This window comes from Ochotona curzoniae, unplaced genomic scaffold (assembly GCF_017591425.1).
Source record: "Ochotona curzoniae isolate NIBS_2020 unplaced genomic scaffold, NIBS_Ocur_1.0 contig_2210, whole genome shotgun sequence".
Classification (NCBI taxonomy): domain Eukaryota; kingdom Metazoa; phylum Chordata; class Mammalia; order Lagomorpha; family Ochotonidae; genus Ochotona; species Ochotona curzoniae.
Window position 1 is genome coordinate 36,400,526 of NW_024465369.1, and position 24,961 is coordinate 36,425,486.

The 24,961-nt window shown below is 36.8% G+C and overlaps 1 protein-coding gene across 8 annotated transcripts in view; it reads right to left on the reverse strand.

Annotated features, from left to right (window-relative positions):
• Nucleotides 1–2,346: 2,346 nt before the first annotated feature.
• Nucleotides 2,347–24,961, reverse strand: part of LNPK (lunapark, ER junction formation factor) — a 98,226-nt gene continuing 75,611 nt past the window's right edge. For 7 of the 8 annotated variants that reach the window (XM_040971769.1, XM_040971768.1, XM_040971772.1 and 4 more), the window contains 4 exons: nt 16,031–16,136; nt 12,954–13,024; nt 12,206–12,376; nt 2,347–3,886 (listed from right to left, as the gene is read on the reverse strand). In XM_040971769.1, the coding sequence (XP_040827703.1) occupies nt 3,654–3,886; nt 12,206–12,376; nt 12,954–13,024; nt 16,031–16,136 (581 nt within the window). In that variant the 3' untranslated portion in view covers nt 2,347–3,653. Of the gene's footprint in view, nt 3,887–10,637; nt 10,721–12,205; nt 12,377–12,953; nt 13,025–16,030; nt 16,137–24,961 lie in introns of all 8 variants that reach the window. The other variant, XM_040971770.1, reaches the window with a different exon arrangement.

A 24,961-nucleotide genomic window follows, 5' to 3' on the forward strand; every position in this document is an offset into this window, starting at 1 on the left:
CCACATTGGGAAATCCTTGATAATCTTGAATAATGGATGCTTGGATAGGAAGAGGAAGGCCTCTGAACTTACTTGCTGTAGTTAAATCCCAGATTTTGCACTTAATCAGTTGTGCCAGTTTGAATGTTGCTTATTCTCCCTACACTTCAGTTTCCGAATCGTCACAGGACTGTTGCTGAAGAACAAATAAACTACATACACATCAACTAGCATGCTGCATAGCATAAAAGAGTATAAATGTTTGTTAATGTTATGTGAATGAAAAAAGAAATGAGAATTAACTACAAAATGCTTAGGAAACGGGAATGGACAGCCTGGATACAGGGAAAAGGTTTGACCGGACAGACAAGCTCAGAAAGGGGTACTATCTGGTGAAATGAGAAAGGTGCTTACAGTCTGAAGGAAAAGTGATTATTCCTGAATACACGCATTGTCGGAGATTTGCCAGCATGCAGGTGAAATGCTGCATATAGCTACTTAGAGCTCTGAAATGAATGAAACAGACCAAGACTGGATATCTGAGATTAAGGAGCCGTTAGGTCCACGGGCAATCATGAACCTCCCAGAGACTATGCAGAGAAACAAATGATGACTCCAGGGAGAATCTAAGCCGCATCAACATCTAGAGAAAGGACAGGCAAGGAGAGGGGATGGTGGCACACTGGTTCCAACACCTATATCCCATATCAGAATGGTAGGATAAAGTGTGGCCTCCACTGTCAATCCATCTTCCTGTGAATACACCTAGGAAGCAACAGATCAGATGGCCCAAGAACCTGGGTTCACGTATCTGACACTTGCATTTAGCCTGGTACAGCCCAGCTGTTGCAAGCATTTGAGGATTGAACCAACGGATGAAGATCTTCCTGTCACTCTGCCTTTCAAATAAATCAATAAGCTGTTTTATAAAAGAATGGGTGGGCAAGGGAAGAAAGTCCTGCAAAGCACAAGGAGCAAGCAGCCAGAGAAGTTAGAAAAGCAAGAGGCATTAAAAACTGAATGAAAAACAGTATTTCAAACAGGCAGTATTTCACGTCAATACTGCCAAACAGTGAAATAAAAACAAGAATTTTCACCAGGTGTAGCAACAAAGTCGCTCATCCACATAATAAATGCCTCAAGCATTATGCCAGGGCTTTGAAATACAGACATGAATAAGCAAGACCCTAACACAGACTCTGCTGTAAAAATAGATGTACTTGAGCAAGTAAATTAAATACCAGTATTATGTGTCAAGGACCATAAGTACAGTGACACGATGGAATAAAGGCTAACTTCAGATAGGCAGTTCAGGATGATAACATCCCAGAGGAGGGAAAATTTAAGGCACCTAACGCAGGAGGAAACACATGTGACTACAGCAGATAAGGAAGGGGTGGAGAGAAGCTCGAATGTGTTTATACATCAGGCTGAGGGCAAGGTAAGAGTGGATGATCACAGCACTGAACTTTCTAAGAAGGGAAGTGAGTTCAGACCAGTCTAGCCAATGATACTGAATAGTTTCATTTTCCTCATTGATATTAGTCTTAATAATCAGAAATAGGACATTTTACTATCCTTTCAAGCACTACCTATTTAATCTAACAAGCTAAACTTCTCTGTTTTAAAGGATACTACACAATTATAAGCATATTACTTACTTCATTAGTTTTACTTATCCTCTTTAAAGTTTTCTTCCTCACTAATATTCCTCTCATATATTTCCTATAACATCTGCTTGGTTCTATCATTAAATTATATTTTTCTTAGGTGCTCACTTTTAAGCAATGTACATCAGAATTTGAAAGTTTCATATAAGGAGTCTATACATTTCATATAGGGATTCTACACATTTCCAGTAACACAAATGAACTGGTGAAATTGTTTAAGAAAAATTATGTTCCAGTTTGTTTCTTATTTCCTTAACCTAAATATTTACATACATACATACAATAAAGTTGATATATGAAACTTATTTGTTTCATTTAAGCAGCTGAATTTTCATTCATTTTAAGTTTTGTTATCCACAACATGAAAAATTGTATGGCCATTCCATATTAACAATGCTATCAACAACAAATTAATTACTTAGTATCTACAACTTATCAGGCAGTGACCTAGGTTGATTACATAGCCTACTTTAAACCATCCCAATACTCCTGGAAAAAAATATATAGTATTTCTTTCATTTTACAATCTCATGTGTAAGGTGACTAGCCCGAGACCACAGAACTGGGATTGAAACCCAATTCTGTATATTTGAAAACTATGGTCATTATATTAGGATGCTCAGACTTGGTTTTTCAAAAACACCTATCAGATGAGAGATATTAAATCAAAAAAATGAAATTTTAAGTGATAAAAATGTTTTATTCAATCTTTATTAAACTGTGTACAACTTAGGAACATTAGCCATACACACCATTATTTCTTATTCACCCTTTGGCGTTAACAGTTTCAAATTCTTAATATTAGAGAAAAGAGACAAAAGAAAACTACAAAAGATAATGACACTGTATTTAACGTCCATGATTTATTATCATGATTCTAAATCTTTTCCAGCTTATACTTAGCATGTGTATTAATTCCAATGATTTATTGGCAATTAACTGCCTATTCTCACAAAACATTGTCTCTCAAAAAGATAACAAATGGGCCAAGTTACTCCTTAATCAGAAAAACCTAACCTCTGATTAGAACTTCTAAATCTCCTTAGTTCTCTGAATTTAAAAGGCAACACATCTGAATGTATGCATCATAATTTGCTCTAAGCAGGATCTATGATTGACTGCATTATAAGCCCTTCCTACTAAGACTTTTCAGATAGCCAAAACATCCACCAAGACACTACTTGAAAAAGTCTATAAATATTAACAAAAAGAAATTGCTGCCATATAATCTTTATTTTCCTTAACAAAAATACACACAAGAACACAAAATTCACTTATATGTCATTATTTTACAAGTATAAATAATACTCAGAATTCAAGTAGTCAAGTGCAGAAATATTTCCTATATGTTAATATGTAAACATAAACTAATTATGTACATCATGTGCCTTTGGCCCAGCTGCAAAATAAAAGACACCAAAAAGAAACACTGCACTTGACTGTTCAATTGCATTCCTATTGAGAATTCGTACCAATGTCAAATAGCAACAGTTAAAAAAACTTTCATATCCCTTAATGTAAACACCTAAACACATTTCCCTCCTACTGGCAATATCTCAAGAGATAAAATTCTATTCATTTTTAATGATAATATTCTCCAAATCTTCAGTGTTTTTCATTCCCTTAAAAAAACACTATTAGAGAAGTTGCTCTTAACCAAAGTTCTTCCTATGTCAAAATGGATATTATTTACAAGCTACACATACAGAAAACAATATGATCATCTTGTTTTAGAGTGGACCAAAAAAAAATCTAAAATTTGTCTAAATAGTGTGAGTCTTTGTACATTCAAAACATTCTCCCTTTATGGATATCACTTGCTTTTAATTAACACCTAGAAGATACAACTCTGATATATGGAACTAGCTAGACAATCTGAATTCAAATATTATCAAGCATCAACTCAGAGGTGCAAAAACAGAAGAAATCAAGTACCATCTAAAAACCAGTAACCGACATCAATAAGACTACACATATCCAGTTGAAGGCACGTAGAAGCATTTACTACTCTGTCATTGAAGCTTCTCCACTTAGGTCAGGGTTGGGAATACAATCACGTCTGGCAACTGCAGATTCAGCTTCATTCACTGCTTCCTCACTCTCAGTCTCTTCTTTCTCTTCTGGTTCCTCTGAGATTGACGCGTTTTCAACAACCGGATTTATCTGCTCCGAAGTTAATATTTCTTCATCTATTTCCTCTGTACTATTTTCAAGAACATCTTGCTCTTTTAAAGGTTCTGAAAAGAAAAAGATTTAAGACTTTGAGAATATCCAATTGTTTAAACTATTAAATGAGGTGAATAAAGTATACACACAAAAAGGCTAAAATAGAACAGTCTAGCAATGTCCTTAAAAATCTTTTAAAATAAGTACTTAACTTCCTATATCCCTACACCATTCAGAATGTTACAGAACTCCAAGGCAGAAATGCAGTTAAGTCACTTGAATGTTACTATTTGAGAGTCACAAGCAGAAAATAAAAGGAGAGAGGGCAAATGAAAATCTACAGACATTTGCAGACCAATTTTGCTCAAGGGCAACCAAGTGCTACCATGGAAAGCTTCCAGAGCCATCAATCAATCGTAATCCATGCTCACAAAATTTACCCAGGGGAAAATTGTAAGAGTCATAGTTTCATACAACTCTTCTGTTACAGAACAATACTTAATAGGCAAAAGTTCTACAATTTGCTATAGCTTAACAAATCTTCTTAAGCAAACCAATAATGTCACACAGAGTTAAAAACCAGAAGCTCAGAATTTAGGATTCAACTCACCATTGTACATGTTTAAGTGAACACAGGCCTGGATAGATAATAATACTCTGACAAATTTTCTCAATACTGTACTGAAACAGGAGAGGTACCAAAGTTCAAGGTTTATTCTATTAAAATTTTGGTATGTTACTATTTTTCAGGAAGAGACACTTAACTACTAGCCAAAGCAATTAAATTAAAAAACTTCAGAATGACCAAAATTTCCACTAAATGTTACATTTCAGATTTAGAATACATGAAAAGACAAAAAAACTACTGCAATGATGGCACTGACTGAAAGGAAGGGTATTGAGGGAAAGAATGGGGATAGTGTGGCTATCATCTTAGAATTTTATGTATAAATCTGTTCTTTCATTAACAAAAAAAAGTGTTAACCAAATCAGCCCAGTGCCCATAGCACTGTCAGTTAAGTGTCTGTGTGCATTACTGTCTTCCCAAATGGCGCCCATTCACATAACAGCTGCTCCACTTCCCATCCAGCTCCCTGCTAATACCCCGGGAAAGCAGCAGAGGATGGCCCAAGTGCGTGGGCCCCATGTGGGAAACTTAGAAAAAGCTCCTGGCATCAGACTGCCAAATTCCGGCTACTGTGGCCATTTGGGGAGTGAACAACAAATCGAAGATCTCTCTTTCTGTGTCTCCCCTTCTCTCTCTGTAACTCTGCCTTTCACATGAAAACAAATTTTAACAATAATACAGCATATTTATGGCTACTTTTTTTTCCCCTTTCTCTATTCGTTTACAAAAAAACCCCCACATGTTTTAAAGATTTATTTATTTTACACTGCAGTTAGATATACAGAGAGGGGGAGAGATAGAGATGAAGATCTTCTATCCGATGATTCACTCCCCAATCAACCACAACAGCTGGAACTGAGCCAATCCAAAGCAAGAAGCCTATAGCCTCTTCCAGGTCTCCCACATGAGTGCAGGGTCCCAAAGCTTTGAGCTGTCCTTGACTGCTTTCCTGGGCCACAAGCAGGGAGCTGGATGGGAAGCGGGACTGCTGGGATTAGAACCGGCGCCCATAGGGATCCTGATGTGCTCAAGCTGCTAGGCCACTACGCCAGGCCCGAGAAACAATTTTTTTTAAAAGACTTATTTTTACTTGAAAATCAGAGCTACAGAGAGAAAGGGAGAGACGAGAGAGTGAGAGGGAGGGATCTTCCAGCCACTGGTTAATCCCCTAAACGGCCACAACACCCAGAGCTGAGCTGGTCTGAAACTAGAAAATTACCCATTTTCTTCTGGGTCTCCAATAGAGGCCCAAGGCCTTAGGCCATCCTCAATTGCTTCCCTAGGCCACTAGCAGGGAGCTGGAGTGGAAGTGGAGCAGCTGGAAATATGAACCAGCACCTATGTGGGATGCCAGCTCTGTGATTAGATTACAGTGTCAGCCTCAGAAAAACAATTTACTAGCAGTTACACTGTAAAAAGTTGTTGATATCAGTCAGTTTGAGAGAGACGGGCTTTTGATATAATTTTGTAAGAAGTAATTCAGGGACTGGCACCATGGCATAGCCAGTTAAGCCTCTGCGTGCAGTGGCAGCATCCCCTGTGGGAACCAATTAGAGCTCAGCTTGCCCCATTTCCAATATAGTTCCCTGCTAATGTACTAAAAAAGCAGTGGAAGATGCCCAAATGCTTGTATCCCTGAACCCACACAAAAAAACCAGAAGAAGCTCCTGTTTCCTGAATTTGGACTGGCCCAGCCATGACAATTGTGGCCATTTGGGGAGCGAACCAGCTAATGGCAAATCTTTCTCTTTCTGTGTCTTCTCTTTTTGCAACTCTGTTTTTGAAGTAAAAATAAAATACTTTTTAAAAAGTAATTCAAATGAGATCTGAACAAATTAAGTGTAAAATTTCATAATTAAAGCGCAGTACTCGTAATGAGATTTACTCAACTGTTTCAAAAGTATTAATTTTGTTTCTACGGAAGAGCATTATTTGCCCATTCTAATAAAAACAGTGCATTTTTCTCCACTACACAACAGATGGGGAACTAATATCCAGAACTTACAAAACTTCAGATACTCAACATAGCAAATCAAACAACCCTGTGAAGAAATGAGTGAAGAACATGAACAGACATTTTTCAAAAGAACAAGTTCAAATGGCTAACATGAAAAAATGCTAAGGTTCCCAGACGTTAGGAAAATACAAATATAAACCACACTGAGGTCCTACCTAACTCCAATGAGATTGGCCTACAATGAGAAGTCTAACAACATCACCTGCTGGGCATATAGGGGAAAAAGACCCTACTCCACTGTTGGTAGAAGTGTAGACTAGTGGAGCAATTATGGAAGTCAATATGGAGAGTGCTTTCCAACTGAGAATTCATCTATCATACCAACCACTCCTGGGAATGTATTTAATTGAAGTAAAATATGTGTGTACGAAAGCAACCTAAAACCCTGTGTTTATAGCAGCACAATCCACAATAGTGAACAAACAGAAACAATCCAGATGTCTGTCAACAGCTGGTTGGGTAAAGAGACTGTGGTACATCTACTTTATGGACTACTACTCAACCATAAAAATTGAAAACCTATCATTTGCAACAAAATGGTTCCAAATGCAAACCATCATGCTTAGTGAAATAAGCTAATTCCAAAAGGACAAATACGTTCTCTTTGATATAAACAGACTTTAGGGCCTGGTGTGGTGGTCTAGCAGCTAAAGCCCTTGCCTTGAGTGCACTGAGATCCCATATGGGCACCAGTTCTAATCCCAGTGTCCCTGCTTCCCATCCAGCTCCCTGCTTGTGGCCTGGGAAAGCAGTCGAGGACGGCCCAAAGCCTTGGGACCCTGCACTCACATGGGAGACCTGGAAGAGGCTCCTTGCTTTGGATTGGCTCAGCACTGGCCATTGCAATCATTTGGGCAGTGAATCATTGGATGGAAGATCTTTTTCTATACCTCTCCTCCTCTCTATATATCTGACTAAACAAATATATACATATAGTCTCATAATGTATAGTGCAGACTAGCACAGCAGGAAGTAAGGATATGCTGCAGGACACATCTCTACTCCTCGATAAAAGTAGGACTTCCAACGGAACATTTAAAAATAAAGTATGACATTCGATTTACTGTCTTTGACTATACTTAACAAATCATGAAACATTTAAATAGTAGAAAGTTAAACTTGCAACTGTTACTAAGGAACTATATACTGTGATAATGCAGGGGAAAATGGGGGGAAACAAGGAGAGAGAAACTGGAGGTGGAGGGATAAATCCCTATACCTACAAAACTGTATCATGGAAAATAATAACTTTAAAAGTACAGTTTTCCTCATATAGTTTAAAATAGCTTGGTTGAATAAAAAAACATTTCAGAAGATGTTAATATTTGGGCATAAAACACTAAAAGAGAAAGCAGTCTTTACATTAACACTAACTAAACTGCTACTTATCCCTGCATGACACAGTTTAAGAATATCACTTACAAAAAATGACCTAATTCCACCTGTAAGAAAAATTTTTAATTAACTTTGGCAGACACAATATCAAGAAAGCAACATATTCATGTGATTAAAAAACAAAAACAAAAACGAAATTTTCTTCTTTCCCCTATGCTCTCCTAATATTCTTAAGGGAAAAACTTGTATCAGTTGTTTGGGCAAAGCTTGAACTCTGCTAGACAACTCATAAAACTGAGTATAATCATATAATGAATACCACTGCCTCACTAAGCCACACACATGCAAAAACAGGCAAGAACTTCACCTTACCTTTAGGTTTTTAGCACAGCTCTTGAAAGAACAATTTGGAAGGAAATCATAGTCTAGCAGCAAAACTGCTCCACTTATTTTTGCTTTAATAACATTAAAATTGCACCCTGTGGGCCCAGTGCAGTAGCCTAATGACTAAAGTCCTCGCCTGAACTTGCCAGCCCATATGGGTGCCAGTTCTAATCCTGGCAGCTCCACTTCCCATCCAGCTCCCTGCTGGTGGCCTGGGAAAGCAGTCAAGGACAGCCAAAGCCTTGGGACACTGCACCCACGTGGGAGACCTGGAAAGAACTTCCTGACTCCTGGGTTCGGATCAGCGCAGCACTGTCCATTGCAGTCAGTTGGGGAGTGAAATCATCGGACAAAGATCTTCCTCTCTCTCCTCCTCTCTGTATATCTGACTTTGTAATGAAAACAAATCTTAAAAAAAAATTTGCACCCTGCTAACATGTCAGCACTCACTTGTTGGGTAGATTATAAACTAACCCAAAGGAACTTTGTTAAATTAAAATTGACAGTCTGTCTTTGAACTTGAATGTTTTAAAGAAGGAAGTTTTTACAAGATTTTCATGCCTCAGGGGAAATGCCTAGTTACATTTAAGGAGCAAAAGTATAGCTTTCATCCCAAATCAACATTACGGACTCAACAAAAAAAAAGTCAATTAAAATGCAACCCACATATGAGAAAACAGCTAGTATTCAATACACAGAACACCATTTACCATTGTTGAACAAATCAATTAACCAAGGTATGAGTTTCATTATTAAGCAATGACCTACAACTACACTATTATGTCAAAGTTTTTTAAAAAATGGACTCAGAAAGCCAACATTTCTGTGTAAAATAGACATGGAAAAACCTAGTATAGGAGCAAGTTGATATCTTCAGTAACCTACACATAATTAAACAAATGTATGTTTTTTGGCTCTGATAAATACAACTAATTCAACCAAATTTAGACCATTAAATTGCTCAATTTCTTGGAGCATCAAATAAAAACACTAAAAATAGGAGTTTGCCTTTTTCATTGCAAGTTAATGAAACAGTATTTTCCATAATGAAAAGGGAGGGAAGAACAGAAGTCAAATTATCAAGATAAATTTCACCTTACATAGAGTTAACTAGTCTAGTATTGACTAGATTTCATTCAGTTGAATAAAAGCTGTTTACTATCAAACAAATATGTAAGACATAGACGAGCACAACTGGCAATGAAAACACAATATTAATACTTTTAAACAGCTAGTCATAAAGCTCTTTACTTATATGCATAGAAAGCTAGCATTCTAATGATTATTATATCTAGCAAAAGGATACATATCCAGTCTTTTAGAAATCGTATTTTTTAAAGGCAAAACTGATATTAAAAAAAAATTCAATGTAACTCTACAGAGATCAAAATATTATTACAGTACTCATGGCATCATAACAGAAACTGAGGAATGTAAAAACCTCTTGGTATACTATATCTAGCATTCTCACAGGTGTAAATAAATTCAGTAAGTTTCTTGCATTTGTCTATTATCACAGCAACTGGGTTAACAGTTGTAGAAAGAAAAAAAAAAAACTTTGCAAAAACAAATGAGCAATTAATGGGAGATATTTCTTCCAGGTTTCTTTGATGAAACTTTCCCAAGACTCCATAATGGTGTCCTAAAGAATGGTCCAGAAATTTTTTAAATCCTTCTACCTCACTCTAAAGGCAAACTTTTCCAATCTCAGAATCCAGATAAAACTAAATTTCAAAATCTCATGTAAAAAATTGGGAAATTTCTTCAACTAAATCTGCATATTCATTCCTTCAAGTGGCTACTAATAATTTTTAGAAAAACAATTAAGATAGAAAAAGTTTCCTTTTGATTCCATCTGTGAATTCGCTAATTTCTACATTTGCTGCTGCTGTTGAGGAACTGTCCAAATACATTTTAAAAGTAACAAAGAAAGTGTTCTCAGCTCTCAAAGTTCTACATCATCAGAAACTGAAGTCCCTGGGTACACTGACTATTAGCACAGAGTAGATGAGTGAGATAACATAGTTTTACTATTTTAAACAGTGCTTTTTTTTAGGTTTTGGGGTTTTTTTGGTTTTTTTTGTTTGTTTTTTTTCCGTTTCTTGTTTTTTGTTTTTTGCTGTTGTTAACTAGTGTGTTTCAATCAGGGCATACCACTGGCAATCGAAAAAGTGTAGATTCATCGGTTCATCAGAAATATTTTTGGTAACTTGCTAAAGAAATCCAACTTGGAAGTGGTAACTGTATACACCACAGTACTGAGAAGTCTTGGAAGAAAGTCTGTCTTCTGCAAAGCTCAAGGAGAAAAGGTACTTGTGCAGCCTTGATGAATCCAACAAGAGGCGTGAGAGGCACTACTGCAGAAACTGTCTCAATCAAATGAAATTGTTGCTTCCACTTTTGAGCACTGCAGTAATCACACCCTGCCTCTAATTTAGTCTTCACCTTTCGACATTACCTTATTAGGGTTGAGTTTGAGCCAGTTAGACTTCATTCCGGAGATTTCAGACAGAAAATGAGACATCTGGGATATTGCTCCTCCTAGATTAGATGAGAAGGAAAGGTATAGCTGGTGTTTGCTAACTATCCAACTTGACCTGAGCACAGATAGAAAGCATGGGACTCTTATCAAGATTTTTTATTTTGCTGGCTGTTTTTTCCTTTCTTTTCTTTACTTGGTCCCAATTATTGACTTTCAAACATTTGTTTAGTTTTCCTAAGCAAGTTATTCACGGAAAGGACTTCAACTTTTCCTCTAGGCATCTTCAGTATGAAATTCTTAAGTTTTCCAGTTCCAAGAAGTTGCAAAGGCAAGGCAGATGATTTGTATACGACAGCATGCAGCTCAGAGCATGATTTAAGCAAAAGAAAAAAATCGACACTGTGTTTGGAGTTGACGTTGCCGAGCTGGAGAAGACGAATGCATTGATTCGGTGTTGGAAGTGGATAGGCCTCTGTCAGCGATCTGTGCTCAATTTACTGTGGTATTTGTTAGTAAGCCAAAAAGCCAAGCCCAATTCAACATACATATTTAGGTTCAGTCTTCAAATAAACAAAAAAGGTAATCAAATTTCACAAAAAAGATACTCAAATTTCCTACATCTAAAAACTTAATACCTCATAATATTCCCAGTCAATTTTTGCAATATTTAATGCTTTTTGAAAAATAAACCAAATACAAGTAAATGGATATTCCTAGAAATTAAAAAGGAGGAATACTGATAGGTAAATAAATTATGTGAACTAAAGATCCAACGTACATATTTTCTATACCAGGTATAGCACCAGAATTTTATGGCCCATGTGAAAATTTCAGTATTCTTTCTAACTCAGAGTTGATAAACCAAAAGCCAATCAAATACTAACAGCAGGTATACTTGACAATAGTTAGTTCTTACACATTATCTTTCCACTTCTTAAGTAAAACTTCCTCAAGAAATTACAAAACATTAAACAGAGTCTGATAAATTCTGCTCCTCTAAAATAAGGCAGATTTTATATCAAAGGCAATGTCAATTTCATGGACATCTATGAACTGCTTCATGGAACATCAGTCATGTTGATTACAGTCCTACAAAAACTACAAGGAAGACTCTCAATTTCAAAGTTGCTTGCTTTCTGATCATTTCTACTGATTCAAGAAGTAGACAAGCCTATTTTATCTACAAATCTTACCTCTTTTATCTTATAAATAGTTATCTTCATGGTTCCAATAATCATCTTAACTCAGATAAATTGAAACAATGAACCCATGAAATCAGAACTAGTCAAATCTTCAACAGTTATTAGGAGCGCTCGCTCTCACAGACATTTATCTGGCTAATGCAAGCAGCTGCTTGTCACAATAAAATCTGTATTTTAAAACAAGCACATCACGTGAATCACAAAAAGCTTATCAGAGCAATTGCCGATCCATGCAAATTCAAAATGACAAATTCATTTTTATTAAAAATCATTATGCTTTTATTGTTGTTAAAGAGCACACATTTTCAACAGATAAAGCTATTTAACTGACAATATTTATACCTTCATTAAATTGGTTATCCGGTGGAGGCAAACTTTCAGATGGCAAAGGACCAACTACACTTGGGTCTTCTACAGTCTGCTTCTTCTCAAAACTAAACTCTGGAAGCCTTGGAGCCTGGGGTCTAGTTTTTCTTGCAGGATTCAAGAAAAAACAGTAGGCACACCGAAAAGCTGCAGAAGATTTTTGAAAAATAAATGAAACCACAAACCAAAGTTAAATGCAAGAACTAAATAGATAGGTAACTCAGAAAACTACTTTTCCAAACAAAGTATCCTTCAAGTTCTTAACCGCTCATGAAATTTACACTCTTTTAATAATATTATGGTAAATGTTCAAACCCAAAATAACTAAAGCCCACTTGCTTATTACTAATATTAAAATACTGATTTTAAATCAGAAAAGGCAGAACAAGTTATAGAGCAAGCTACCAGTAATAAAGTACTAACAAGAACAAATTCACTCTGTACAGAGTTTAAAAATGCTGACACAGACATATCACAGATCAACTAAATCAGACTCTGTAGGTGGGTCTTGGTCAAGTCTGTCAGGTGATTTTGACAAACAATATACTATGAAAACAACTAGATGTGCATTGTACGAGGAAGAAATCTGTATTTGCCTTCCTTCCCCTCAGAGTACCTGGCAGTGTACACAGACGCAGTATCCAAAGTAAAATGTTATTACAATGGCATGTAATTAAATAGTCAAGAGTAATATATTTTAATTTAACTGCTCAACACTTCTTACCAATGTATTCAAATTCTTCTTTCAAAGCCATGCCATTATGAGAAAAACACTGTTGACATATAAGTGCATACCTACACCAAAAGAAAAAAACAGATGAGTTAAATGTAGGCAAACATCATGAGAGAGGCTATATAGCTTAGTCTTTCTTGTTGAACTAAATTTTAACATGACTAAATACGCCAAACATGTTAGATATTACTTAGTAAAACATTGACAATACTGTTTAAACAAAAGCCAAAATTAGCCAAAGCCATTTCAAATATTTAAAAATGTAATTTTGGGCTGGCACTGTTGCAAATGGGTTAAGCTGACACCCATTAAGCTGCAATGTCAGCACCTTATATGGGCACCGGTTCCCCATCCCGGCCGTGCAACTTCCCATTCAGCTCCCTGCCGGTACTCTTTGGCAAGCAGTGAGGGCAGACCTGGACAAAGCTCCTGGTTTTGGTCTAGCAGAGCACTAGCCTTTGCAACCATTTTGGGAAATGGAAGAGCAGATGGAAGGTGTTCCCCTCTGTCTCTGCTCCTCTCTCTGTGTAATTCTGACATTTAAATAAAGAAGTAAAATCTTTAGAGAAAAAATTTAATGTAACTTACAAAGTGAATTGAAAATAAGCTGAGCAAGGCCAGTGCAGTGGCATAGCACACTAATCCTCAACCTGTGGTGCTGGTATCTCATGTTTACATGGGTTCATTCCCAGCTGCTCCAATTCAGATCCAGCTCCTTGCTAATGGTATGGGAAAGCAGCAGAAAATGGACCAAAGCCTTGGGCTCCTGCTCCCCCAAAAGAGCTCCATAGGAAGCTCATAGCTCCTGGCTTCTAATAAGCCCAGCTCTGGCTGTGGCAGCCATTTGGGGAGTGAACCAGCAGATAGAAGATCTCTCCCTCTCTCTCGCTATCTCTCTACCTCTTCACTTCTCGCTCTGTTATTCTTTTAAAGATTTATTTATTTTTATTGGAAAGGTAGATTTACAGAGTAAAGGAGAGACAGAAAAATCCTCCATCTGCTGGTTTATTTCCTAAGTGGCCGTGGGAAGTGGAGCAGCTGAGACACAAACTAGACCCCACATAAAACGCCGGTGCATGCAAAGCGAGGACTTTAGTCACTATGCTCTTGTGCTGGGCCCTCTCTCCCTGTATTTAAAAAAAATGAAATAAGTAATAACTAAGTAAGTGTTCCCTTAGTTAAGTGAGCAGAAACATTTAGTAACTGAGGACTAAATTTTTATGTTTCCAAATGTGTATTTCTAGGAATGACAGCTCACAAATTAGTGCTCAGATAAGACTAGAAAAGATAACAGCAGACATCTGACCTGGGGCTGAAGGCACTACGTGGGAACCTCCGGATCCCAATATTTTGTACCACATGTGTTCAAGTCTCAGATCTACTTCCTATTCTAGTTTCCTATTAATGTGCATTCTGGAGAGCAGCTGGTAATGGTCCGAGTGGTTAGGTTTCTGTCCCCCACTTCGGAAGACAATTAGGGTTTTGGCCCCCAGATTCTGCCAAGATTCTGGGCAGTGAATCAGAACATGGGCACACTCTGCTTGCCTATCTGGGCATGTGCCTCTCTGCATGTCAAAACAAAAACAAAAACAAAAACAAAAAATCCCTTTTCTAAGTTGGTAGGGATGGAATCATCTTAAAGATTCATAATAAATATTAAAACATCTGAAACATCCTGCAATTAAGAAATAAATTTCATTTTGCTTAGTACAATTCAAAGGTTAATTTGTATGTATAACTCCTATACCTTTCCCAGTTACACTTAAATATCGTGTTCATTTTCTACTCATATACTTTCTTCTCTGTGCATAATAACTCAACAAATATGATTTTATCTGTTTTGAATAAAGTACAAATTATAAATATTAAAATTGAATTCTTCGGGCACTGGCACAATGGCCTAATGCCTAAATCTTCGCCTTATAAACACAGGGATCCTATAAGGGCCCCAGTTTGTGTCCTTGGCTGCTCCAATTCCAATCAAGCTCCCTGTTTGTGTCCTGAGAAGCAGTAGAGGATGGCCTAAAGCCTTAGGACGCTGCACCCACAGGGAGAACTAGAAGAAGCTCCTGGCTCCTGGTTTCAGATCAGCTCAGCTCCAGCCACTGCAGCCACTTGGAGAGTGAACTAGTGCATAGAGAATCTTTCTCTCTGTCTCTCCTCTCTGTATATCTACCTTTCCAATAAAAATAAATAAATCCTTCAAAAAAATTCTTGTCCTCTTCTAAAAAGGATCATGTTTACCATCAAGCATCTCCTTTAGTATCTATAAATCTTTTTAAAATCTACTCTGTGACAATCGCACTACTCATATCATAGTTACCTTCCTGGATCAAATAAGATAAAATTGGAAAAACAGTTTGAGAACTTTGAGTGTTAAATGCTGTACACTAATTTCATAACTATCAGGTGGTCATAACTACCACTGAGACAGTGTTGTGACACAGCAGATTAAGCTGCTAGCTATAACAATGCTACTCCACAGCTGATCTCTAGCGTTTTGGCTGTTCTGCTGACGTACTTGGGAAAACAACACAAGATGAAGCAGGTGCTTGGGCCCCAGCACCCACCCAGAGGGCTTAAATGGAAGTCCTGGATCCTGATTTAGACCTAGTCTGGCCTGGTCTGGCCAGTCCAGCCCAGCCCTGACACAACCATTGAGATAATATGGGAAATGAACAAACAGATGACAAAGCTCTATTTCTCCTTCTTTCTTGGTCATTCTGTCAAATAAATCTTTAAAAATAAATAAAACACCATTTCTAAGAATTTATCAGGTTTGTACTATTTTTGTGTTCTCCCAGTTCAAGACGTTCAATTCCTCTAAAAATACTCATAATGTAAAGTTAATCTTATTTTTTCAAAATGGTTCTTATCTAGGCTTCTTTGTCCAAACTACTAAAAACCAATTTAATATATTCTCTTTTGCAGGGCTATAAAACAGTATGTTCTAAAAGTTAGGCAATAAGAGTCACAACTATCCAGTGTATCTATACATACATTTTGATAAAAACCTCTTTCATTTCCATTTCTCTATTACACATTTCCTTTTATCTAGTAAGCATTACCTGTTCTGTGGACCATCACCAACTAAATATTCAACAATTCTATCCAAAGCACCCCGTTCTCGGGGAAGAATGGGTCTTGCTAAAGGTGGACCTGGAGGATGGAGACCTGTTAAAATAAATGATATACATAAAACTTTACTCATTTACAAAGCACCGATGTTTGATAGCACTTTGAAAGATTTTTAACCAGAAAAATACTCATTTCTATAAATCTCTGTACAAAGTTCACATTTTTATTAAAACTACTGAGCTACACAAGATATATTAAGCCACCTATATAATCTATTAGGATATGAAGTTATGTTCGGTTCTATTCAAGTTAATTTTTAAAATATCTTAACTAACTCTTAAAGGTGTTTATAATGATAAAGAAATTTCATCTTGTATTATAACAGAATAATGGGTCAGATTTGCCTTCCTATCTGAAACAACTAAAACAATGTACAAAATGTATGAAATAACAGTTTTAAAGACTGGATTTCAAGCAATATAAGTTAATGTTCACCTAGAGATTAAAAACAAAAAAAAAACATATTACAATTACCCATGCTTATTACCTGGAGTTTCCAGGTATTAAGGCTAAAAAGAAAGCAGTTTAAATACAGCTGTCTCCCAGAGACAGCTCAAACCATAGGGAGGTCCAAGTGACCCAAGTTCACAGGGAAAAATACCAAAGAGGAAAGAAGATGCAAAGAAGGAACACCAAAGAATGAAGATGAAAGAACTGGGTAGTGCCTGTGACAAAATTACCTGAGAATAAAGAACTATCCAGAAGGATGAAAGCAAACAGTGCTCACAAAAGGTCAGTAACACCACCAGCAAGAAAGGAAAATCTCCTGACACACAATTCATTGTGTAAGATATCTAGAAGAGTTTTGCACAGAAACTCTCAAAATCACCAGTATACACCCAGGTGAAGTTAATAACTTAGAGTATCAATTCAAAAACTAGAAAACACATGAATAAGCAGGAAAATATCACCTAAAATGAGGAATTACAAATTAAAAATCACACCAGAAATGACACAGATGACTGAATTAGCAGACATGAATATAAGAGCACTCGCCATGACTACAGAATCTAAAGAACCAAAAGGTAAGAGTAAGAATGCTAAGTACAAATACAAAAAAAAAAAAATGTTTTTTAAACACTTAAGCTGAATTTCTGTGGATGAAAACTTCCTGCATAAAAATTCTACAGATGTGATAAACAGAAATTCAGAAACTGTAGGGAAAAAAGATTGGTGAATATGAAGAAAGATTAAAATTTTTTAAGTGAACAAACCCTAACAAACTTTAGAGCAACCATAGTCTAATATCTGTATAACTGAAGTTCATGAAGAAAAACATCTGGAGAAATAATGCCAGGACAAGCATTTGTTATAGCAGGAAAACCACTATTTCAAATGCTCACATTCAAATAGGAGTGCCTGGGTTAAAAATCTAACTCTGATCCCAATCCCAACTTCCTGCTGAGGCACACCCTGAGAGGGAACAGGAGTTCAGTCCCTGTCGTTCACGTTGGAGAACTGGACTGAGCTCCCCAGCTGCTGTGGGCATTTGAAGAATGAATCAGCAGCTGGTACTCTCACTGTTTCTTCCTCTCCCTCCCTTTCTTTTCTTTCTCACAAAATTCTGGGTTTTGAAAAAAAATGTCAACCCAGAATACTTCACCTAGTAACTCCATCTGGCTTCACACCAGCTCAGCCCCAGCCATTGCAGTCACCTGGGGAGTGAACTAGCAGACGGAAGATATTTTCTGTCTCTCTTTCACTTTGTAAATCTTTCTAATAAAAACAAATCTTTTAAAAAAAGAAACAAATAAAAATCAAGTAATAGTAACCATGCACATAAAATAATTTTAAGATAAAACCTGTAAAAACAAAGAATGTCAACATATAATTATCAAGAGATTAAGTATTCAATAAGGAGATACAAAAGTAGTAAATGTATATGTACCCAATCTTTCAGTACACAATATTGCAAAGCAAACATTATTAGACCTAAAGAGAGAAATGAGTAACAAATCTTAAATTTTAAAATTAAATTTTAAAAAAATCCGAGTAAAATAAAAATAACAAAATAAAACACTGAAAACTACACAAACACATGAAAGCTGAACAACATGTTCCTGAATAATGCCTCACTGAAGAAAAAGTTAAACAAAAAATTCTAATGTTTCTTGAGGGACAGTATTTCTCCTATCAGTAAAAGGCACATTCATCCCACATAAGTCTGGATCCAGCTCTTGACTCAGGTTACCTGCCAGTGTAGACCCTGATAGGCAGCAATGACCTCTTCAGGAACTGGGTTATGAAGACCTAGAGTGACTGCAACTCTGTTTCAGCCCTGGTGTGGCCTCAACCTTTGCGGGCGTTGAGGAAGTGAATCGGCAGGTGGGATCTCTATATTTGTTTTTCTCCCTTTGGCCTGCTCATACAGACATACGCAAATACATAAAAATTAACATAAACATTAAAACTTCCTTAAAATCAATGAAAATGGAAATACAGCATACCAAACCCTATGGGTCACATTAAAAGCAATACAAAGAGGGAAGTTTATAATAGTAAATGCCTGCATCAAAAAGTCTAGTTATCAGAGCTAACATGGTAGGTGAAGCAAACATCACTCAAGACACCAGAGTTCATAGGAGCTCAGGTTTGTGTCCTGGCTGATCCAATTTCAATCTAGCTCCCTACTAATGGCCTGGTAAAGCAGTGGAAGATGGGCCCGGTGGCGTGGTTAGCGGCTAAAGTCCTCGCCTAGAACGCACCAGGATCCCATATATGGGTGCCGGTTCTAATCCCGGCAGCTCCACTTCCCATCCAGCTCCCTGCTTGTGACCTGGGAAAGCAGTCAAGGACGGCCCAAAGCTTTGGGACCCTGCACCCGTGTGGGAGACCCCGAGGAAGTTCCTGGATCCTGGCTTCAGATCAACATAGCATCGGCCGTTGCACTCACTTGGGGAGTGAATCATCGGACAGAAGATCTTCCTCTCTGTCTCTCCTCCTCTCTGTATATCTGACTTTCCAATAAATAAATAAATCTTAAAAAAAAAAAAAAGCAGTGGAAGATGACCCATGTGTTTAGGTTCCTGCTACTCATGTTGAAGACTTGGATAAAGCGCCTGACTCCAGGTTTTGACCTGTCTCAGCCCTAGCTGCTGTGCCCATCTGGGGACCAGCAGTTGGAAGACCACTGTCTCTCTCTAACACTTTCAAATAAAAAAATTTTTCAAAAAAATATATGAAATAAACAATATAACACCACATTTTGAAAACCTGGACAAATCTAAAGCCAATAGAAGGAAAGAAAAAAGATCAGGGCAGAAACTAAAGAAACAACATAAAGGACATTTAAAATGAAGAATTGATTCTTCGAAAAGATAAACAAAATGAACAAAATTATAGCTAGACTTAAGAGCAGTTGCCATAACTTATTTCAGAAAAATACAAAGAATTATTGCAGACTGTTATGAAAACCATATGCCAAGAAACTGAAAATCCAAGAAGAAATGGATAAATTTTGGACACAAAATCTGTCAAATATGAACCATGAGACAGAAACTCTGAATAGACCAACAATGAATATGGAGATTGATTTAGTGACTGAAAGTCTCCCAAGCCAAAAAAACCCGGGGGATCTGGCAACTTCACTGCTGAGTTCACCAAGATTCTACAGAAGAACTAACACCAATTCTCTTCAAAAATTTGAAAGGGGGAAATCATTTTATAGGGCTACATTATTTTAATCCCAAGCCAGATAAGGACACAACAACAACAAAAAGAAAATTATAGATCAACATCCCTGATGAATACAGATGCAAAATTTCTCAACAAAATACCAGTAAATCAAATATAACAACACACCCAAAAAATCATTTATCATAATCAGGAGGCATTTATCCTACAGGTTATACAGAAGGAGCTTAACATCCACGAATCACAAGAGACCAAGCCAACAGAACAAAGAATACAATCAAAGAGTATCTCAACAGACACATAAAAAGCATTCAATTAAGTTCAAGATCCAGCCATGATTAGAACCTGAACACATCAAATATAGAAGCAACATAACTAAACATACAGACTATATATGACAAAACCATAGCCAACATCATATTAATGAGGAAAAGTTAAAGCATTTCCTCTAAGACCAAGCTCCAAACAAAAATATACAGTTTCAGAACTTTTACTCAATACATACACAGCAATTTTAGTCAGAACAATTAAGCAAGACAAATAAATAAAAGGCATAGTAATAGAAAAGGAGGAAAGCAAGTTACTCCTATATATAGGTGACATAATTCTATACAGAAACCAAAAGACACTATCAATAAACTGCCAGAAATAATAAATGAACTCAGTAAATTTGCAGGATCCAAAATCAACACACTAAAACCAACAGCATATTTATACACCTGTAGCAAACTTGTCAAGAAACACTGGGGCAGGTGTTTGGTGCAGTGGTTAGGACACTGCTTGCGACACGCACATTCCATATGAGAAATCCTGGCTTCCACTCCCACTACCAGCCTCCTGCTGATATCTACCCAGGAAGGCAGCAGGTGACGGATCAAGTTCTTGGGTTCCCGCCAATGTGGGAGAGCCAGATTGAATTCTTGGCTCCTATTCCAGCCTGGCCTCGCCATGGTTGTTGCATGTATTTGAGAAGCAAACTAGTAAATGGACCTCTGTTTCTCTGCCACTCGAATAAATGGTAAAGCTTAGAAAGAATTTCATTCTGCATAGTTACAAAAATATGTAATAAAACACCTTTGATCAAACTAACCAAGCATGAAGAACAGCTCTACAATGAAGCTTACAAAACACTATTTAAAGAAATGGAAAAAATACAAAAAATTGGAAACATCTTCCATGTACATGGCTTAGAATATCATTTAAATGTCTACACATTTAAATTCTACCTACAGCAATTTACACATTTGATGCAATCCTCATCACAATCATAGCACTAAAAAAGAAAAAAACAACAAAAAATGACTAAATACATAGGAAAGCACAAATGACTTTAAATAGCCAAACCAATTTTAAGCAAAAAGAATGAAGTTGAAGGCATCACAATACCAGATTTCGAGACTTACTACAGAGCTATCTCAAGCAAAAGGACATGAAACAGGCATAAAGATAAACACACAATGGAATACAGTCCAGAAATAAATTCACACATCTATAATCAAATGATCTTTAATAAAGGCATAAAAACATATGCTGAAGGAAGGACAACCCTCTAATAAATGGTTCTGGGAAAACTAAATATACATACATAGATGACTTATATAACTCCCTCACTCCCATATCACCCTATATAAAACTCAACTCAAATGGATCAAAGATCTAAATATAAGGCATGAAATTACTAAACTACTAGAAGAAAACAAGATATTGGCATAGGCAATGACTTTTTGCATAAGACCCCTAAGGCACAGGTAATCAAAGCAAAAATAGACAAATGAAATTATAATAAACTAACAATTGTTTTTGAACAGCAAAGCAAACAATCAAGAGTGAAGAGGCAACCAAGAAAATGGCCAAAAATATTCACAAATTATTCACCTGAAAGAAGATTAATACCTAGAATATAAAAGGACCTTAAATACATATATACACACAAGACAAAGAAACAATTTGGTTAAAAAGAATTGACACTAGATCTGAAAAAGCATTTCTCAAAACGAGAAATGCAAAGGGCTAACATATACGTTTTTTAAAAGTGGAGCATCACTATTAGAAAAATGTAAATCAAAACCATAAGGTACCCATTTTGCTTCAATTTGAATGGTTATTACCCAATAACAATAACAAATGATGATGAAAATGTGAAAAAAAGGAAGCCCTCATGTATTTTTGCTGGGAATGCAAAACAGTACAATTATAGAAGAACAACATAGCAATTTCTCAAAAAATAGAGAGACCTACCATTTAACCAAGCTATCCCATTTCTTAGTATATCTCCAAAGGAACTGAAATCAGCAAATTAAAGATATAACTGCATTCCCATGTTCACTGCAGCATTATTCACGATAGCCGAGATATGGAATCAACCTAAATGTCCATCAATAGATGGACAGATAAAAGAAAATGTGGAATAGAGCATTATTCAGCCATAAAAAAAAGAATGAAATCCTGATATCTACCACTAAATAGATGGGACTGCAGATCATTATGTTAGGTGAAATAAGCCAGACACAGATAGAGAAATATATTGTGTTCTCCTCCTAGGTGAAAGTTAAATAGTTGATTTGAACTTAGAATAGTGATTATTACAGGCTAGGAAAGGCAAAGCAGAGGAAGTCAGAGAAAGATCAGACAACAGGTACACCAAAACACAGTCTGGCAGAGGTTAGCACAGTAACACAGCACAAGGAAGCAACTGCAGTTCTCAACAGTATATTATATTGCAGCAGAGAAGTTGGTTGGCTTTAGACACAAGGAAAAGATAAGGAGGTGGATAAAATGGTTGCCTGGCTTGATTGGTTCAGGCTGTGTGCGTGTGTGTACATAACTATGACACCATACCCTAATAAAAAGTGCAACCTCAGAGTGTCAAACAAAAGTAATTTAAAAAATTTAGAACCCACAGATGCAAGTATCAGAAACTCCAAAGCACATAGTTTAGAACCAAGACAGAAGGTGACTAAGAGTCTAAAATCAATGAATGATAAAGACAAAATTTTCAAGTAGCCAGAAAAGACATATTACGAACAGAGAAATAAAGAATGACAGTAGATTTCTCATCTAGAGTTATGCCAGAAGACAGTGAAACAATATCCTTTAAAGCTCTGAAAAATCAACTATAAGCATGTTTAAAAAAATTTTTTTTTAATTTCAAAAGCAGAGTTACAGAGAGAGAAGGAGAGATATAAAGACAGAATTTATATCACTTCCCAAATAGCCATAATGGCAGAGGCTGGGATGATGTGACGCCAGGAGCTTCTTCTGGGTCTCCCACATGAGGTCAGGTACCAAGGACGTGGGCCATCCTCCATTCCCAGGTCATTAGGGAGCTGGAAAAGCAGTGAATCAGCCAATACACACCTATGCCACTCTGTTGTCTCATGTTGTGGCTTTAATTATTAGATTATGCCTCCACATTTTGCATCCGTATCTTATACTGGTGTTGATTCAAGTCTCAGCTGCTCTACTTCCAATCCAGCTTTCCACTAATGGCTTAGGAAAGTAGTAGACAATGGCCCCAAGACCTTGGGTCCTGTACCCACTTGGAAGACCTGGAAGAAGCTCCTGACTTTGGATTAGTCCAGCTCTGGCCATTGTGGCTATTTGAGGAGTGAACCAGCAGATGGAAGATCTGGTCTCTCTTCTCCCTGTAAATCTGCCTTCCCAATAAAAATAAATATATAAGCCTTAAAAAAAAAAAGCATATGTTTTACCAAAGATGGGATTTTATGTGCTTTCTGCTTCCACCTTAAAGGAAGCCAGAAAAAAAGCAAAAGAAATCTAAAATACAAATTATATTAAAATGTAGAAATGGGTGTTTGGTCTAGCATTCAAGACACCAATTATTAATGCCTATGTTCCAAATCAGAGAGCTTAAGTTTGATTCCCCGCTCCCAATTCTTTCCTGAATACCACCTCCTACCGACACAAATTCTAGAAGGCAGTTGTGAAGGCTAAGCCATTAGGTGTTATCACTAATTTAGGAGACCTGGATTAAGCTGGGGCTGAGGGTTACTACCAAATGGAGAGTGTGTATGCTTTCTTTGTCTCTCTGCTTCTTTAAATGAGGAAAAAATATGTGAAACAGTAAGATCTATAAAGATGTTAGATAACAAGGGAATACATTAGCTTTCTGCCAGGTAAGTTCCACAAGTAAGATATGTATAAAGTCTTTGAAAGACTATCAAATTATAAAAATTCACTCAAGAACAGAGATAATGATTTAATTCACTATAATTCTTAGACAAAACTTTCATTTACATTTTTGTGTGACATTATCCTAGGGAACTTCTTTTTTATAAGATTTATTTTTATTTTCATTAAAAAGATAGAACATATTTTATGAAGAAGACAGTCAGAAAGAAAGATCTTCCATCTGTTGGTTCACTCCCCAAATGGCCACAATGGCCAGAGTTGAGTTGATCCAAAGCCAGGAGCCAGGAACTTCTCCCAAGGTTTTCTGGCCATCCTCTGCTACTTTCCCAGGCCATAACCAGGGAGCTGGATGGGAAGTGGAGCAGTTGGAACACCAAAGGGCACCCATATGGTATCCCAGCACATGCAAGGTGAGGATTTAGCCAATGAGTCATCATGCTGGACCCCTTTTAAAAGCAGGAAATACTTACTAATACTATGAGGACTACACTAATCTCATATCAAAATACAAAACAATAGGGGGAGGGGTAGTTGCATAGCATAATACTTCACCTGTGGTGCTGGCATTCCATATAGGTGCTGGTTCTAGTTCTGGCTGCTTCACGTCCAATTCAGCTAATGGCCTAGGAAAGCAGCAGCTGATGGCCCAAGGCCTTGAACCCCTGCACCCAAGTATGAAGGTCCAGAATAAGCTCCTGGCCCCTAGCATATGAGCAGCCAATCTCTGGCCATGGCACCCAATTGGGGAGTAAACCACTGGGTGGGAGATCTGTCTTCCTGCATTCCTCTCTCTGTAACTCTTTTAAATAAAAACTAAACAAACCTTAACAAAAAAAGAAAAAAGAAAAAAGAAGAAGAAAGAGTATAGCTAGAAAAAATACTACAGAGAAATATAGTATCTCTAGTGAATAATTATATAAATATTTTTAACAAAATGTAACCAAACTGAACCTAAATATATTTAATTATTTATATATATATGCACACATATATAATTTTACATACACATATGTGTGTATATAAAAATATATATACAGAGAGAGAAAGGTGACATATCATGACCAGGTGATATTTAT